The sequence below is a fragment of the Trichechus manatus genome, unplaced genomic scaffold (assembly GCF_000243295.1).
Source record: "Trichechus manatus latirostris isolate Lorelei unplaced genomic scaffold, TriManLat1.0 scaffold00356, whole genome shotgun sequence".
Classification (NCBI taxonomy): domain Eukaryota; kingdom Metazoa; phylum Chordata; class Mammalia; order Sirenia; family Trichechidae; genus Trichechus; species Trichechus manatus.
The window spans coordinates 556,770-576,628 of NW_004444292.1; the positions used below are offsets into that span (position 1 = coordinate 556,770).

Sequence of the window (19,859 nt, forward strand, 5' to 3'; positions counted from 1 at the left end):
AAAAAAAAAAAAAAACCACAACAAAAAACAAATAAAAAAGCCCGAAATGATTTTCCTGGGTGCTCCAAAAATAGTTTTACATAGTAGCAAACTAGCATCACTGACAGAATTTGCAAGAATTCCTAGTGTCAGCTCCACCAAGAAGACTGCATCTCATTCTGCTCTAGTCATTATTCATATGGTATTTTGTTTTACGGGGAAAGCCTTGAAAAAAGCCCTACTATATGTAAGAATTTAATTTATGATAAAATTGGCACCAGAAATTAGAGAATTATTAAATGAGTAGTGATGTGGACACTGTTGACCATCTAAAAAAACTGATACTTAATTTTCATTAAAAAAACCGACTGCTGTTGAGTCAATTGTGACTCATAGTGACCCTATAGGACAGAGCAGAACCGTCCCAAAGGGTTTCCAAGGAGCGACTGGTGGATTCGAACTGCCGACCTTTTGGTTTGCAGCTGAGCTTTTGACCACTGTGCCAACAGGGCTCCTAATTTTTCAAATTTCAAGCATGCAGGTCTTCCTTCAAAGAAAAAAAAAACTCAGAAGACTTGAAGGTTAAGTTAATATATGTTTATTTTAACATTTCTTATATTTGTTAAAAATACGTATAGACTCTGTTTACAGTTCTCACACGATAAAAGCAAAAACATTTACAAATTAAATTAAAAAATTATAAAACCAAGAAAATGCAAATTAACCAACTTAATGTAACAAATGATGTTACATTTTTATGTTTTGCTCAAATAAAAGAATGCTTTGCTAAAAAAGAAATCACAAGTATTTGGTTTAATAGCAAAAAGCTATACTTTTTAGATCCCACATTGTGTTCTTAAACTGTTTCTGAATTTTTAAAAATTTTAATAATGATGAGAATGTGTCTTCACATCTTGTCCACACTGGTATTGACAAATTTAAGTCTTTTCCCTCTCTGGAACAGAAAATTAACCAAACCTGCCAAATGTCAGTCCTCAAATAGTAATTTTAAAGAGGTGTGAATTGGTAAAATAAAAAAATTGACTTTATTGAAATCTGCATTAATGACTATTAAATCCAATTAATTTTAGAATTTGAAACATTCCTTACTATTTATTTGCTATCATACTTATTGCTAATGAACTGTGTAAGTTACTCTGTATAAGAATCTCACTAATACATATGGTACTGACTGTTATGATACAGGCATTTTTTGAGTAAATATAAGACACTGTAATGTCAAAAACCAAATCAGGTATATTATGTGTACAACAGCAGCACATCGCCATTTTTCTCATCTTTATACAACCTCTGTTCTGCAGCTTCAACAGTTTTATTTTTTTTTAAATCAGATTTTAATTTTGAATACTTAACACTGTTGTTGATGTGCATTTCACTTTCTTCATGTTTACTAAGAATATGTGATAAATGCTGCCAATCTCTGCACCCATTCTCATTCTTCAGTTGATTTTTTCCTTCCCCAAAGAGTTTGCAATATAAACAAAACACGGAATCTTTTGAGGTAGAATAAAGTAACCAGGATCTAGTGGTTTTTTCACCATTTGGAAGAATTCGCGTATAATACGTTTCTGAAAACTTCCTCCCTGTATTGTCTTTTGGAAAGTTAAAATTTCTTACTTGAGGTGGATCATTTTCAATGAGAGTGCCCCACTGTTTAATATTCAAAATTCGGGGCCATGTACCTGGATCTGCAGAAAGTACAACTGGTATAGTTGAGACTTCTGATTTTTTCTCTTTGAGTTGCTCTTGAAATTTACCAGCTATGGTTGACATGGAGGAAGAAGGTACATTTACATCCTTTTTGATCAGTGATGTACCTGTGCTACAGTCTACTGAAACCTGTAGCTCTGAAGTCTTTTCCTTTTTTTCTGGTATTTCATCTACTTTTTCCAAAAATGTATTCAATGATCCATATAATATTCTTTCACTTTCTTCTCTAACAGCATTTCTTTTTCTGTTTTCTGATGCTGATAATTTTTTTGATTTTGTTTCCATCAACTGGGGAAAAATTAGAATAAATTACTACTTTACCTTAGAACAGTTAACATTCAAATTCTCGATAACCAATGAAAAGATGTTCAACATCATCAGCCATCAAAAAAATGCAAATGAAAACCAAAATGACACAGCACTTCACACTAAGACGTTTATAATCAAAAAGATAAACAAGTATTGGCAAGGACGTGGAGAAATTAGCAGGGCTTCGGACTGCTTCAAATCAGTTCACTCATGTCCAAGGAAGCGAAACTGGAATAGACCTGAATTTTGAAAATTTTGGTGAGCTGGAACAGGAAAAATTATGGGTCCAAGCCCTAGAATGGGAGACTTGGAAGAGGTGTAGTGAACCCTTTCATAAGCCTGATGTGGAGACTGGATTATTGGCAGGGCTGTGGAGAGTGATACACATTGAAAGCAGTGTGGTCAGTTGCCATCTTTGAGCAAGGCACTGCTCCTCAAAATCCATATGCTGCCCTTGTTTTCTAATAAGGAGATTAAGTTTTTACCAGGGTTTGGACCCATAATTTTTCCCATTCTGGTTATCGTTCTGGCTTACTGAAATTTTTAAAAATTTGGGTCTATTCCGTATTCCGGTTTCACTTCCTTGGCCATGACTGAACCTGGAAGAACCAGTTTTAAGCCCTGAAAATTAGATCCTTCCTATAATGCTGGTGGTAAAGCATTTGGCTGTGAAACAAAACGTTGGCAGTTTGAATCCACCAGACTCTCCTTGGAAACCCTATGGGGTAGTTCTACCCTGTCCTATAGGGTCGCTATGAGTTGGAATTGACTCGACGGCAATGGGTTTGGTTTTTTTTTCCCATAATGCTGGTAAGAATGTAATATGGTGCAGTGACTGTCAAAAACAGTTGTTCCTCAATAGTTAACGATATGATGAGTGGCGCTTGGGGTCTTAAAAGCTAGCGAGCGGCCATCTAAGATACATCAATTGGTCCCAACCCAACTGGAGTAAAGGAGAATGAAGAACACCAAAGTCACAAGGAAAGTATTAGCCCAAGAGACAGAAAGGGCCAAACCAGAGACTGCATCAGCCTGAGATAAGAAGAACTAGATGGTGCCTGGTGACCACCAATGATTGCCCTGACAGGAAACAGAACAGAGAGTCCCTGATGGAGCAGGAGAAAAGTGGGATGCAGAACTCAAATTCTAGTAAAAAGACCAGACTTAATGGTCTGAGACTGGAGGAACCCCAGAAAGCACAGCCCCCAGACTCTCTGTCAACCCAACACTAAAACCATTCCTGAGGCCAACTCTTCAGACAGATTAGACTGGCTATAGGACGTAAAATGATACTCGTGAAGAGTGTGCTTCTTATTCTTAGCTCAAGTAGCTACATGAGACTAAATGGGCAGCTCCTGTCCAGAGGTGAGATGAGAAGGCAAAGAGGGTCAGGAGCTGGTTGAATGGACATGGAGAATCAAGGGTATAAAGGAGGAATGTGCTGTCACAGTATAGGGAGAGCCATTAGGGTCACATATGTATGTATAAATTTTTGTACGAGAGACTAACTTGAACTGTAAACTTTCACTTAAAGTACAACAATAAAAAAAGTTAACCATATGACCCTTAGTAATAAGAACCATGACACAAATAGACATATGTACACCCATGTTCACTGCAGCAATATACACAATGACAAAAAGATGGAAACAACCTAAGTGCCCAACAACAGACCAATGGGTAAATAAATTATGGTACGTACACACCATGGAATACTATGCAATGATAAACAATGATGAATTTGTGAAACACCTCACATCTGGAATCCGGAAGGCATTATGCCGAGTGATTCTGGAATTCAGATTCTGGAATCTGAATCTACAGGGCATTATGCTGAGTGAAATAAGTCAGTCACAAAAGGACAAATATTGTATGAAATCACTATTGTAAGAACTCAAGAAAAGCTTTACACACAGAAAAAAAACATTCTTTGATGGTTACAAGGATGGGGAGCGAGGAGGACAAGAAGTCACTAGGTAGATAGTAGACAAGCGTCAACTTTGGTGAAGGGAAAGGTAACACAAAATATAGAGGAAGTCAGCAAAACTTGACCAAAGCAAAAGTATACAAGTTTCCTAGACACCTCTGAACACCTTGAGGGACTGAGTTGCTGGGTCTGAGGGCTGGGGATAATATTCTAAGGGGGATATTTAGGTCAACTGGCATAACACAGTTCATAAAGAAAATGTTCTACATCCCACTTTGGTATCATCTGGGGTCTTAAAAACTTGTGAGCAGCCATCTAAGACACATCTATTGGTCCCATCCCCTCTGGAGCAGAGGAGAAAGAAGAAAACCAGACACAAGGAAAATATTAGTCCAAAGGACTGAAGGAACACATGAACCAGAACCTCCACCAGCCTGAGCCCAGAAGAACTAGATGGTGCCAGGCTACCACCACCAACCACTCTGACAGGGATCACAACAGAGTTCTGGAAAGAAGGGGAGAAAAATATAGAATAGAATTCAAATTGATGAAGAGACTGGAGGAACCCCTGAGACGATGGTGCCCTGACACTCTGCTAACTTAGAAATGAAACTGCTCCCGAAGCCCACTTTTCAGACAAAGATTAGAGAGTCGTATAAAACAAATAACAACACACGTGAGGAACGTGCTTCTTAGTTCAATCAAATATACAAGATCAAAGGGGCAACTCTTGCCCAAAAGCAAGATGAAACGGTAGGAAGGGACAGGAACTGGATGAATGGACACAGGAACTTGGGGTGGAAAGGGGGTCATGTTGTGGGGGTTGCAACCAATGTCACAAAACAGTACGTGTACAAACTTGTGAATGAAAAAATAACTTGAGCTGTAGACTTTCACCTAAAGCACAATTAAAAAAAAAAAAAACCACTAACATGGGGAAAAAACCCTGTACATTTATAAAAATTGCATATTATATGGAAACATCAGTTCTGTATTTGTTAACTGTTTATAAGCTATTTTTGCATCGCTGAAACATGCATAGTGGAATAAGTAGACTTTATTCTTAGAGTTCACAGTAGCAGGCAATACAGTTATCAAAAAAATTCTGGATACATGGTTACTACCTATTCTGTGTACATTTCCCCATTTTTACTTCCTATTCTTCTAGGAGTAATAACTTTATAATTTTTGTGCAGGCCTTATGCTTTTCAGAGAATAAGCATTGTATTTGTTCATGCTCATTGTCCTTAGGAAAATTTCATAGCCTAAGGTGGTGCGGTGGTTAAGAGCTTGGCTGCTAACCAAAAGGTCAGCAGTTCAAATCTACCAGCTGCTCCTTGGAAACACTATGGGGCAGTTCTACTCTGTCCTATAGGGTCGCTATGAGTCAGAATCGACTTGATGGCAATGGGTTTTTTACGGGAAGTAGATAGTTAAATCACTACCCCCCCAAAATTCTTATCCAATGAAACTGGGGCTAAGAATGTTCCTGCTTTTCTGTTTAGAATACATCTTGAATTAACTCTGTGTATGGAATGAGATGGGTCAAGACTCATTTATTTCCATACAAACAAAAAAATTGTTCCAGAAATATTTGTTAAAAAGATCTTGCTTTCCTTATCAAATTACCTTGGTACCTTGTTCTAAAATCAATTGATTGTGTATGTTTGGTTCCATTTCTGAACTGGCTATCCTATTCCACTGATCTATCTGTATATCCTTATATGCCATTACCGTGACAGTCTTGATTACTGTAGCTTTATAGTAAGTCTTGAAATTAAGTAGCTAATAATCCTTTAACTCATACCACATACAAAATTAATTCAAAATGTATCGCATAAGAGCTAAAACCAAAAGAACTTCTAGAAGAAAATATAGACAACTATCTGCATAACCCTGGTAGGCAAAGATTTCTTGGACAGGACACAAAAAGTTATTAATCAGAAAAGAAGCAAATAATAAATTGGACTTTATAAAAATTAAAAACTTAGCCTTTTCAAAGGACAACAGTGAGAAGACAAATCACAGTTTGGGAGAAAAATCTTTCAAATACTTTTATTTTACAAAGGCATGTATCCAGAATATATAAAAGATTCCTACAACTGAATAATAAAAAGACAACTCAGTAAAAAAAAATGGGATGAAGACTTGAATAGATATGTCACAAAAGAAGATAAAGCGATGAGAAGGCCTTAGTTACCAGGGAAATGCAAATTAAAACCACAATGGGACAATCATATCATATCTTTAGAATGGCCTAAATCAGTAAGACTGACCATACCAAATTTTGGTGAGTATGTGGAGCAACTGGAACTATCGAACTATTGGTGGGGGTGTAAAATGGTACATTCTGGAGTTTGGCAGTTTTTTGTAAAGTTAAACATATATATGCATATATACCCTGTGACCCAGCAATTGCTCTCCTAAGTGTTTACTGAAGAGAAATGAAAAAAAAAACAAAAACAAAAAACCTTGGGTAAAGTACAAGAATATTAACAGTAGCCTTATTCATATAGTAACAAACTGCAGCAGCCTAAAAATCCATCTATAGATGGATAAACCAATTAATGGTATTTTCACACAATGGAATACCACTCAGCAATAAAAAGAAACGAACTATGTAACACAAATGAATCTCAAAAACACATGGTAAATAAGAGACGCCAAATACAAGAGTACATACTTCCTATAAATTAAAAATAAAAAAAAATCATGTAACTTCATTTGTATGAAGTTTAGGAATATGCAAAACTAATCTATGGTGACAGAAATCAGAACATGGTTTCCTGAAAAATTGTGGGGGAACGGTTGGGGATTGCCAGGAAAAGAGCAAGAAAGAACTTAATGGGGTGTTGGAAATGTTCTATATCTTGTTTTGGGTTATACATGGGTTTATGCAATTTCGTTAAGATTTGGGCATTTTATGTAAATTATACCTGAATAAATGTTGACATTAAAAAAAAAATTCCTGCGTAAGAATCTTCTCCTACAACCCTGTTACTCTAGCTACTTCTATCACAGCAAACACTAAGTCTAAAAAACATACTCAAACCCAAGATAATCTATAATACAATTCCTAAAAATCTGACTCCATCTGATTCTCAAGATAATTTGAAAGAAAAATCATTCTGCTTTAAGTTCTGTAAACAGTAAACATTTTAAACAAGCTTAATTGCGACAATCGATATACAGTCATGCGTCGCTTAACGTCCATAATATGTTCTATGAAACAGGACGTTAAGTGATTTGGACGTTGTGTGAACAACATATGATATACTCAGCAGAGCTATATGGGATATTGTAGTGTACCTGTATTGACTAGATAGCCAAGATACTGTACACATACAGTACTGTATTTCAGCTAATGTATCTGGCAAGGTAATATATGGGTTCAGTAGGTTAATATTGTACAATACTGTATACATAATAATACATTATAAATATACACTACTGTATACAGACTCACCACTCACTTTCACATTATGCAGCGAAAAACGTTGTTTGAAGCGCATGAACCACCCAGAGCTAGCACTAAACTCGATATTGTAGTCTGGTCCTGCTTTTTCTTTAAGCATCTCGAACAAGCTTCGTGCCTTAGCAGTGATCGTCGATGTGCTGAGTGGGATTTGCTTTTGTGTTTGGTCCTCAATCCATGTCATTAGCAATCTTTCCATATCTGATATAGGCCCCTCTCGCATTTTCGTTAGCCTTGTAGCTTTCAGTGGAGCTGAACCTTTAACAGCTTGGAGAATTTTTTCTTTGTTTTTGAGGATCGTAGTGATTGTTGAGTGCGACATGCCTAAATCGCGAGCAATAGCGTTCACTGATTTTCCACCTTCATGTTGTTTAATGACCTTTTGTTTCACTTCCAAATCGATACTTTTCCTTTGCCTCTTGCTGCTGCTATTACTAGCACTGGTTTTGCTGCGTTTGGGAGCCATGATGCACTTCACGGTAACATTTTCAAAAGAAAATTAAACAGAGAGATAACGCTACAACACTTAAGAGAAGCGCGATACACAAGATTGGATGCTGCTGCCTACAAGTCAAAGCATACACTGTTATATGGTATTTATTTGTAAATAGGGAAAGTCCGCATCAAAATAATGATAGAAAGTATAGTACATACATAAGCCAGTAATATAGGCATTTATTATCATTACCAAGACACATATATATTATAGGTTATATATGTACTGTACCATTATACGCCCGGCAGCACAATCACTGTATACAAGAGACGTGAGACACGCGTGCTGCGTGCGGGAAGCTGTTGCGTTCGCTACGTCCGGTTGCGTCCGCTATGTCCCGTTCTCTGATCAGGATTTTGAACTCTATTATAACCTTATGGGACCACGGACATATACGCGGTTGGACGTTGCCCCAACGGACATTATACGGCGCATGACTGTATTTCAATGCTCACTTGAGATGGGACAGCTCAATGATAGAGAGCCAAAAACAAAACTAAATAAGATTCTGAGATAAATCTGGTTAATGTAAGACAACGAGATAAAGCTATTGTACATTTTATCATTTAAAGCTCATTAAAAAGAATTACCTGTTTATATTCGCTAACACAACTTTGGCAGCAAAATCTCTTCTGCTGACCTTCGATCATCAGGGCATTGTTTCCAACATTTTTAGTGGGCATGTACTTCCCACACTGTTCACAACAATTCATTATTAGACCATTGGCCAGTCTGTACTTATTAAAGCAATGGTTACTGCAGAGTTTATGAATTACATTATTAATGCCGACTTCATGGCGAATCTAAAAGAAAGAACAGATAATTTACTAAATAAAAAACAGGAACCAGATCAGTATGGTAGGTAATGAAAACAAGTTTCTTCAAAATATACAAAGAATCCCTAATAATTTCTCAGTGGAAAAAATATCCAGGGAAGAAGAGATTTTAAAAAGTACATTTTGTTATTCTTTCAACAAGAGGAAAAATAAGATTCATAGAAGAAGCAATAAAATCAATAAACTTCCCTAGAAACATTAAGAATGACAGATAACGGACTGGTTTCGGTAATTTTGATATGGCTTGCTTAAAAGAAAGACTAAGAATTCTTAGGATTAAGAGTATTGTAAGTAAAATTCACTGTCCTCAAAAATTTGTCCCAGGCCCTAGAGGGGCTAGGGGAATTTATAATATCCAATTCAGGATGTCTGTGTATATGTAAGTAAGGTGGACCTCACTGCACAACTCCATGGTAACTGAGATAAAACTGTGTCCTTGATTTGCACGGCTCTGTGGCAGTGAAGACCAAATTCAGTTATAAGGACTAGGTAAATGGAGTATGCATGTATCTTCTCTCAGCAATCGTGAAGATTGCAATTCCACTGAAGTAATGTGAAATTATCAACCTATGTTCACTCCACTTGTTCCACATGTTCTCAAGACAGTATTTGTTGCTTCCTTCATGCAGTAAAACCACATTTTTATTTAGTGCTACTGATAAGAATAAAATCCACCATAAAACTATTGCCTTATGAGTACATGATTCACCAGAAACAAATGTATGCTTTCTATACCATGCAAATAGGATACTTGTTTAAGATTTTATCCTTCCCTTAAACTTCACTGTAGAGTCATCCTATTCTGAACATGTGCATGTGGATGGCAGAGCATACAATGGCATTTAAAGTTAAAATTATCCATGTTAGCCTAAATAATAAATAAGGTATAAAAATGCAGACCTCTGTTAATTTATTACAGATTGTACATCTTGATTTATTCAGAACTCTTTTCCTAAGATTCTGTTTGTCTTCACAGGGAGACAAAGATGTACTATAAAATTCCTGGGAGGATCTGTTCGAATCCACTTGAGCAACAGCAGCAGCCTTCTCTGTAGGTGCATCTCTGAAATATAAGGCATATGAACACAATTTAAAAACATTCCATATTAACAGAAATCAAATAAATGAACAGTAAGTGGAATTTTTCATGATTTAATCCTAGGAATCAACTGTATTTATACGTCTTGTAAAATTGGCTTTTTGGCTTCACTGCCAAGAGCTCCTAAATAATACGGAAACAAAGGATTGCGAGGTAAAAAATCGTTCGTAGCTCAAGAACCTTGTCACATTCCAAGTCTTAAATTTTTATAAACATTCAAAAATGTTGGTAGCAGCTTGGGAGAACTGAGGTAGAAGGTGGAGCTGAGGTCAGAGGAAGGCAAAAAGCAGTGATAGTGAGAGGGTCAATTTAGTTCCATATTTACTCTATTTTTCTGCCAAGAGTAAGTATAGCACAAATGAGTCCACAGCTCTGACATACTCTGGGATAACTCAAGCTCAATAAACTTGAAGGCAGCCCTGAAACAATTCTACCAACTTTACAATTACATTCAGAACATTAATGTACGCCACCAATATTCAACCACATGGACCCCTGTTGAAAGGTGCATCTTACGTTTTACACATTGCACTGCGTTTCTTTGGAGCACGTTTATGAGAGAAGGAAGAAAGGCAGGTGGTACAACAAAAGAGGTGAGCTGATCCTTTTCGTTGATAAGCTGTCTGTCCCTTCTGTAAAGGTTTTTTGCAGTTTGCACAAGTGATTTTAGCTGGTTTAGTAAGTTGTTGTTGGGGAGAAGGCTTGAAAATCTGCTTAGGAAGTAAGGCCACTGGTGACAAAGAATCCACCCCTGGTTGTTTCTGATTACGGGGAAATGATGCTGACTGGGAGATCCAAGAATCTTAAAAGTAAAGCACAAGAAAAAGTCATGGAACAAATCCAAATTCACATCAGAAAAATACTTTGAACTTTCATTTTGCACATTTGCACTTTTTTGAAAGACTAGTGAGGCAACAAGTATAAGAAGTGGTTAAGGACAGGCAGCCTTGTTGACAATCCCAGGGGAACTACCCACTTTGAAGTCCAAATGATTGGCACTCCATTGTGCCAACAACGTAAATAGTGGTCCCTGAAGTTGTGCAATGCAGTAGCCACCAACTCTTAAGTCAGACTCCCCAGGTTCAAATCCTATCTTCTGAGTTCACTAGACTGTGCAAGTATATTAAACTCTGTGCCTTGGTTTTCTTAACTATGAACTGGGGAATAATACTTAATTCATCAGTGTTATGAGGAATAAATGAGATAATGCATTATGGCTGGCACATCAAAAAGTACTGGCCACTTGTTCTTGACTAAGAGGAAAATATTAACATATTTATAAAATAAAGCAAGGCATATCTAAATATATAGACATCTATAGCAAAAGCTTGGCTATCCATAATCCTTGAGGAATGTGATATTCTGGTAGTTCATATATGATATCCATTTCCATATCAGTATTCTCCTCCAGCATTTTATTATGAAAAATTTCAAGCATAAGCATACAGAGAAGTTCAAAGAATTTTTTAGTGACCACTCATATATACAACAAGTTGGTTCTATAATATATTACTACTTTTGCTTTATCACATATCTCTTGATCTTTCTGGGACATCCATTACATGTCCTTTCACCAAGTCTTGTAAGGTTCTTACATCTCCTTAAATAAACAATTTTTTATGTATTTCAAGGTAAATTATAGACATTAATACACTCTACTCCCCAAAACACTTCATCGTGCATATAAACATAACATCATTTTTTTTTGGTGTGGTAAGTATACAAGTAACAAAAATTTGCCATTCCAATAATCACAGGTACAGTTTGCTGACATTAAATATGTTCTTATTGTTCAATCATCACCATTAACCGTTCAACATCATTTTAAGGCATATCTTTCTGCAATTATTTCCCAACCTTCTAAAATATTATTTCACAGGCATTACTACATGTGATAGGTTACTCAGGAAAAGTTCAGCTTGCTAGATTTACATAGGGACTGCTCCATCATATATTATTTTTAGCTTCAAAATGGTACAGTATCAGGCTTAGACAACATTGCTTCTCAAGCTTCAGTATACATATGAGAACATTTGGGAATCTTGTTTAAGTGGAGATTCTAAATCAGCAGGTCTGTAGAAGCCCTGAGATCGTGCATTTCTAACTAGCTCTCTCGTGATACTGAGGTTTGGGAAATAGAACCTTAGAACACAGAATTATTCTGGACTCATCCACTTGTCACTACTTCATAGGCCTCTCACAATACTACTAATACTACAACCCAACCCTATTTTCATTTCTCTATCTCTAGTCACTGCTTCTAACCTTCTTCTATTTTTTTTTTTAAAACTTAGAGGCAAAAATGAAACAGAACAAGCAACAAACATGTTGGTGAATCTGAAGCATATTCAATACCATTAAGTACCCAGAGAGGAAGTTTCTTTGTTGTTAAATTTTTCTGGTTCTCAACCATGCCAGTAGCCTAATGGTTTCTAAAGGCAAATTACTGAATAATCCAGGCTTTATATGCCCCCTCCAAAAAAATCCCAAAGAAAACAACAATTACATATTCATCTACTGTAAACATATTACATTCTGGGATCAGAATTTCTCTACATATTACCTGGATAAAAACTAGATGTAATAAATAGGGGAAATAAAAAATAGCAAACCATTACAAAATTCGTCATTAACATTAATATGGGAAAAAATCAAAAACTTGAATACAAAAACATTGTGCTGTGTACATACCCATACTTACTGGAGGCATACTGATATATAAATATGCAAAGTAAGATGTCAACTATACTGCTTAAGACAAATCTACTGATTCTGAATTTTTTTCAATTTAGCTTTGTTGCATACTTAAATAAGGTTGGTTGTTTCTTTTGTCTATATTGCAACTATTTTCTCCAAATTACAAATTTTCTTATTTCAAATTTTAATTTTAGTATAACATCTCTAAGTTAAAGTTAAAGACATCTTAAAGGAATTCTTCCATGTCCCACCTCCAGAATAAATTTTAGGACCAGAAGGGACCCAGTTGATTTAGTCCACATCTGTCATGGAAATTAAGACCTACAAGTAAGGTGATTTGCTCAGAAGTCCAGTAAGCATGAGAGCCATTATTTAGCTTTCAGGTGTTCTTTGTTTCTCCTGTTATCGTCAACCTTCCATTTGAAATATTCTGCCTAACTAGTGCTGGTCTGCTGGTGAAAAGTTCTCCTGGTGTCTGTGTTTTGTTTTGAGTTAAAGAATACACATAATGTTTATAAACCGTAGTGTAGAATCAATGAATTTAATTGCATGACAACCACCCAGATAAACATACAGAACATTTCTAACATCCTAAAAGCCTTCCTTATGTCTCTTCCCAGTCAATAACCCCATTCCTAGCCCCAAAACAACCATACTCTGGTCAATCACCAAAGGTTACTTTTATTTTGAACTTCATATACATAAAATCAAATAGAATGTTACCTTTTGTGTCTAGTTTCTTTAATGCTCCATCTTGTCTGTGAAGTTCATTCCCATTGCACGTAGCAGTTTTCTTCCTCATTGTGTGGCTAATACTATTTATCCATTCTACTGCTGATGAGTATTCAGATTGTTTGCAGTTTTTTACTTACATGAATAAAGCTTAACGATTTTTGTATACGTACTTTAATGGTTTCTTATGTATTTACCTGCTTGAGATTTGTACAAGTTCTTCAATTTGTAGGTTAAGGTTTTATATTCATTTTAGAAAATTGTCAGTTGTACCTCTTCTGCCCCACTTTCTCTTCTGCTCTTTTTGGGATATAAAGTGTACGTCCCTTTCACCAAATCTCCTTGGTCTCTTACGTTCTTTTCTGTTTTCCCTCCTATTGTCTTGCTATGATTCAACCTTGATAAAATTTTCTGACATATATTATCAGTTCATACAAATCCTCTTTAGCTGTGCTCAATCTACAGTTAAATTGTAGTTTCTTAAAATTTGTGTCTGATAAACCTATTATCTAGATCCTTTATGGGCTTATTTCTATTTTCTGCCTTTTTTTTCCTCTTGATTTTGTCACGTGGCCTTGCCTCTTCATGTCCCTGGCTTTTCTTTTTTTTTAAATAACATTTTATTGTGTTTTAGGTAAAAGTTTACACAGCAAACTAGGTTCTCCTTTAACAAGTTTTATACAAATTGTTCCACGCCATTGGTTACAATTTTTGCAACGTGTCAGCATTATTATTTCCATTTTGTTTGTTCTGTTTCCATTGATCTAGCTTCCCTTCCCCTCCTTGCCTTCTCTTTGCTTTTGGGTAAATGTTGACCCTTTGGTCTCAGATAGGTAAGGGAGCACATTACTCACAGGTTATGTTTATTTAAAAGCCAATCTATTATCTCGTTGAAAGCTGACCTGCAGAAATAGCTTCAATCCCAAGTTCAAAGGGTATTCTTAGAGCCATAGTCTCGGGGGTTCCTCTAGTCTCTATCAGTGCAGTAGGTTTGGCCTTTTTTAGAAATTTGAGTTTTGTTCTACATTTTTCTCCCATTTTATCCGAGACCTTCTATTGTGTCCCTGTTCAGAATGGTCAGTAGTGGCAGCCAGCACCATCTAGTTCTGATTTCAGGTTAGAAGGCTGTGATTCGTATGGGCTATTAGTTGGGTGGACTAGTTTCATCTTTGAGCCTTTGATTTCCTTTTTCACTCCACTCCTGGCTACTTTTTACTACGTTATTTTCATATGAAAAATTGCAAAGAAGCTTGAGGCTCATCCCAATCCAAAGGTTGCAAGGTTTTTGTTTTCTTTTTTCACCAGAGTCCTTCTTTGTGGACCCCTGTCTGTTTAAAGTTCTGCTCAGCTTCTAAGCCTCTATGAGCAGCCTTTTCTGGAAATGAAAAGGATACTCCAAGGAGAACAGCCCCAAGTACTAGGGTGACCTCTCTGGAGCTCCTTCTCTCTGATCTTAGAACTGTAATTTTTTCATTGTATTTGTATCTGACAAACACCTTTCTTCTAATTATTTTCAAAAATTCATTGAGTTCCCCTTCTCCCCTAGGTAATGGGATTACCTAGTCTGTTCTCATCAGAAGCGGAATTCCCTAGAACCAGTATATGGCCAGAAATGTTTTTAACGCAATAAAAGTACCACATAGATGAAAGAGCAATTTCTAAATTTAGGTATTTTTATTGATGAGTTTCTCTTTACTGCTTATGTAAGGATATGTGAAGAATGAAGCAGTTTCACTGAAAAATAGGTAGGCAGCTGCCATTAAGAAGACTCAGACTCATGGCAACCTTTTATACAACAGAATAAAAGGTTGCCCTGTCCTGTGTCATCCTCATAATCACCAGCATGTTCAAGTCAATCATTGTGGCTATTGTGCCAATCCATCTCACTGAGGGTCTTTCACCCCTGCTGACACTGTATTTCACCAAACATGATGTCTTCCTCCAGTTACTGATCCCTCCTGATGATGTGTCCAAGGCAAGTGAGTTGGACAATGCTCTATTGTGATCCATAAATCCCCCTAGCCAAGAGTCTTTTCACTTTAACATATTTTTTAATTGTACTAAAAATATGTATCACATTTAATTCAACAATTTTTACATCTATAATTCAGAGACAGTAGTACACTTATCATGTTGTGCAACCATTATCACTATCCTTTTCCCAATTATTCCATCACCATTAATAGAAATTCAGTATCCCCTAAGCAATAGCTTCCCCTTTCCCCTACCCTCCAACCCCTGATAAACACTAGTAAGCTTTGGTTTCTATACATTTGCTTATTTCATGAAAGTGAAATCATACAGTATTTGTCCTTTTCAAGTTATTTCGCTCAGCATTAAGTTTTCAAGCAACAGAACTTCATTTCTCTTTACGCTGCAGAATATTCCATTCTTTGTGTACACCACATTTTGTTTATCCACTCATCTGTCGACGGGCATTTAGGTTGTTTCCACCTTTTAGCTATTGTGAATAGTGCTGCAATGAACACCGATGTTCAGGTTTCTCTTTGTATTCCTGTTTTCAACTCTTTTGGGTATATACCCAGGATTGGGACTGCTGGATCATATGATAGTTCTATGTTCAACTTTTTGAGGAACTGCCAAACTTTTCCACTGTAGCCATTCCATTTTGCATACCCACCAACAATGAATGAGAATTCCAACTTCTCCACACCTTGTCAACACTTGTTATTTTCCTTTTTTTTTTTTTTTAAAAAAAAATAGCCATTCTAGCAGGGTGAGATGGTATCTCATTGAGGTTTTGATTTGCATCTTCCTAATGCTAATGATGTTGAGCATCTTGTCACATGCTTGTTGGTCATTTGTATATCCTCTTTGGTGAAATGACTATTCAAGTTTTTTGACCATTTTTCGATTAGGTTACTTGCCTTTTTATTGTTAAGTTGTAGGAGATCTTTATATATTCTAGATATTAAACTCTTACCAGATACATAGTTCCCCAATATTTTCTCCCAATCTGTAGATTGTTTCACTTTGTTGATAAAGTCTTTTGAGGAACAAAAGTTTTTAATTTTGACAGGGTCTCATTTATCTATTTTGTCTTTTGCTGCTTGGGCTTTTCGTATCATATCTAAGAATCCATTGTTAAAAACTAGATCCCACAGCAATAACCCTATGTTTTCTTCTAAGAGTTTCATGGTTTCAGTTCTCACATTTAGGTCCTTGATCCACATGATCTATAAGGGTTTCCAACAGCTAATTTTTGGAAGTAGATCACCAGGCCTTCTTCCTAATCTGTTTGTCTGGAAGCTCTGCTGAAACTTCACCACCACAGATGACCACTGGTATTTGAAATACCAGTGGCAGAGCTTCCAGTATTATAGCAACGTTTGCAAACATGGCAGTATGACAAACTGATGGTGGTCCCTGAAAAATGGTCTACCCTCATCTTTAGCAAAAGGAATAAATGACCTAAATGTTCATTCTAATGAACGTAATTCTGTTTTCATAAGATGAATGCATAGTTTTATGTGTACTTTAGGCAGGGCCACAATTTTTTAAATTTGAACCTGAAACCACTAATTTAAATATAACTCAACTACAGAGATCATTTTCTTGCTTCTGTTATTTTTTTCTGTATGGAAAACCTTCAATTTATAGATGTGGGGAATATACAGCAACTAAAGAAAGACACTCTGGGAGAGCTTTGACTCCAAAATAATAATAATTATAATAGCATGGGTAATCCACTTTATTCTAAAAGTCTCCTGGCAAAAATTGGTTAATTTTACTAATGCTGACAGGAGCAACAGGAATTAATACTAGAAATAGACAGCTTTTACTATGTACATTCAAGCTAAACAAAGAGTAAAAAATAGCAACAACAAAAAATTGTCCATTTGACAAGTAACTTAATCTTTTAAGAAAGCTTCAAACATAACTTCACCATCACCCTTCACCTGACAATTTGGTGAAGAGTATTTTTAGAATTCTGGATTAAGTCCTATTTTTTAAAGGATGTAGGTTCAGTAACTTTTGTCCCCCAAAAACTTTACAGATAACTCACGAATGTTGTATATCCATCCATACTTCATAGAATATAAAAATTGCCACATATCATAAAGTAGCTTAAATGTAGGTATGAAGAAATAATATCAAACAAGCGTCAAACAGGTCTTTAATGCTTTTAGTCTGTTACTTTTTAAAATCACTGGTATTTTATGTGATAAGAAAATATCACAGAAATATATAGTTTTGAATCAATGAGGTAAAGGAATGGTGAGAATAAAAATAAATCCGAGAGTAACCAAAACTGCATTCAAACGACCTTGGCAACTATCAATCAGGCCCACAATATGAGTGGAATGATAATATAGGATTATTTCTAACTACACTTTACAGTAAGAGACAGTACAGAGATATATAAAGATCTAAACAGATAGTATAGGATAGAGATATAAAAAAAGTATTTTTTTATAGTTAAGTTTCTATTTATCTTACACTTTCAAATAGAAAAATATCCTACTTTATCCACATCCGCTATTAAATACACCACTTCAATTTACTTCACAAGGCAAAAAATGGTCTCTAAAACGAAAACATTAAAAAAAATTATATAGCAAAGCTTCTGGTTTTAACTCCATTTAAGAGCTTTTGTGCATGTAAAACAGAATTCATGCTTAAGCAAGTATATGCCTAAAATTTAGGAAATAATTACAAAGGAACTAATTAAGTAAAAGAAGTAATAATCAATAGACCCAAATGGATGATTTCAATGTACATTATTTCCAAGACTTCAACACTTTCTTAAATTGCTTTTAACACATTCTTCAACACAGAGAGCACAAGTTTTCTTTTTTTCAAACAATATTATTTCTCAGGTTTAACTCTTAATCCATAAACAAAAGGCAAAAGATGTCCATAGTAATAGACAAATGACAGACATGAATGAGCAAACTCATAAAACATTTGCAAATACATTTTTAAAAGTTCAACAATGTGCAAACTAAACTAACATAATACTTCTACCCCTAATGAGAGTTTACAATATGGAAAAAGAAGCTTTATGCTGTATGAATGTAACAAAATTTTTTAGTGGGGGCGATTTTGCACCAACCATCAAAAGCATCAAAAATGTTAACATTTTGACTTAGCACTTCTACCTCTAGAAATGTTTCTCAAGAAAATAAGACAAATGTGCCAAACTTATAGAGATATCCACGTGAAACCTTTACAATTATAAAGACTAGAAACAACCCAAAATAACAAACTATCAAACGGATTATAAATATAAAAACAACTGTATTTCACATGAGCTAACAATATACTTAAGGATGAAACAGTGAATCCTTCCCGAGGCTGAGAACAAGACATGGCTTTATACTCTTACCACTTCTATACAACCTTGTATTGAAAAAACAAAGAAACAGGGATCTAAGGCCAAAACTATTTTCATACTATTAAGATTTATTTGCCTTTTTCACCATGTTGACATTTGTATGAATGGTGCAAAAGCAATGATGGGTAAAACTGCTGGTATCTTAGCATGAATCAAGGCAATGGAACAAAACTGTACAATACATTTTTTCATCATCATGTACTTGCAGAAAACAACAACAAAAAAATGCCATCTTCATTTACAGATCTCCTCAATAAAACAGTAGAAATTATTCATTTTACTAAATTTCAGCCTTCCACTACATGTCCTAATGTTCTGTGTGACAAAATGGGAAGTATGCATACAGTACTTCTGCTTCATACCGATGGTTGACTATGGTTATCGGCAGAGATTTTCTTGAAAATAAATGAGCCAGTCATGTCAAGGGCCCTGGTGGCGCAGTGATTTAAGAGCTTACACTACTAACTAAAAGTTCGGCAGTTCAAATCCACCAACCGCTCCTTGGAAACTCTATGGGACATTTCTACTCTGTCCTACAGGGTTGCTATGAATCGGAATGGACTCAGTGGCAATAGGTAGTCATTTCAAGGAAATCTGACAGTATTTATTGACAATGAGAAAATTTGAGCTTTCAAGTGAAAATTAAAATTTTGGAGAACTTGTTTCTGCTACTACGAGCTTATGAGCTTCCTGAAATGTCAACATTCAGAAGTAACTCAGTGAACCAATGTTTTCCAAATAACCAGTGCACAGTGCTACCAAGTTGATAATCCACTGGTAAAAGATTCATTCAAATGTCAACGGCTTTAATGTAACAGAGTACAAAACGTTCATTATATGGTTTCAGATTCCACACTGAAGAACCTCTAAGAAACTACCATTTGTAGTTTTGTTGCCATGTCAAAAGAATACTATCCATAATCATCTTTAAAAGTCTATTACAATAGTCCTCCCTTCTCTAGCCACGTATCTGTGAAACCAGATTTTATTCATATACTTAAAACAAAACAACATATTTCAACAGATTCCAAGTAGAAACAGATGTGAGAAGCTACATATACCTTGCTGTCTTCTACTAAGCCAGACTTAAAAGAGTTGTAAAAATACAAAACAATGTCACTCTTCTTCATAAAATTTTTTGAAGTTATTTTTCACTAAAAAAATTACGTAACAGGTGTTATTGTTAAATGAACAAATATATTAAAAATTTCTTAGTTTT

The 19,859-nt window shown here is 35.6% G+C and overlaps 1 protein-coding gene across 4 annotated transcripts in view; it reads right to left on the reverse strand.

Annotated features, from left to right (window-relative positions):
* Positions 1-1,215: 1,215 nt before the first annotated feature.
* ZMYM5 (zinc finger MYM-type containing 5) overlaps positions 1,216-19,859 on the reverse strand; it is a 45,149-nt gene continuing 26,505 nt past the window's right edge. For all 4 annotated transcript variants that reach the window (XM_023725696.1, XM_023725694.1, XM_023725695.1 and 1 more), the window contains 5 exons: positions 10,369-10,654; positions 9,654-9,816; positions 8,508-8,720; positions 7,420-7,893; positions 1,216-1,998 (listed from right to left, as the gene is read on the reverse strand). In XM_023725696.1, the coding sequence (XP_023581464.1) occupies positions 1,240-1,998; positions 7,420-7,893; positions 8,508-8,720; positions 9,654-9,816; positions 10,369-10,654 (1,895 nt within the window). In that variant the 3' untranslated portion in view covers positions 1,216-1,239. The remainder of the gene's footprint in view (positions 1,999-7,419; positions 7,894-8,507; positions 8,721-9,653; positions 9,817-10,368; positions 10,655-19,859) is intronic.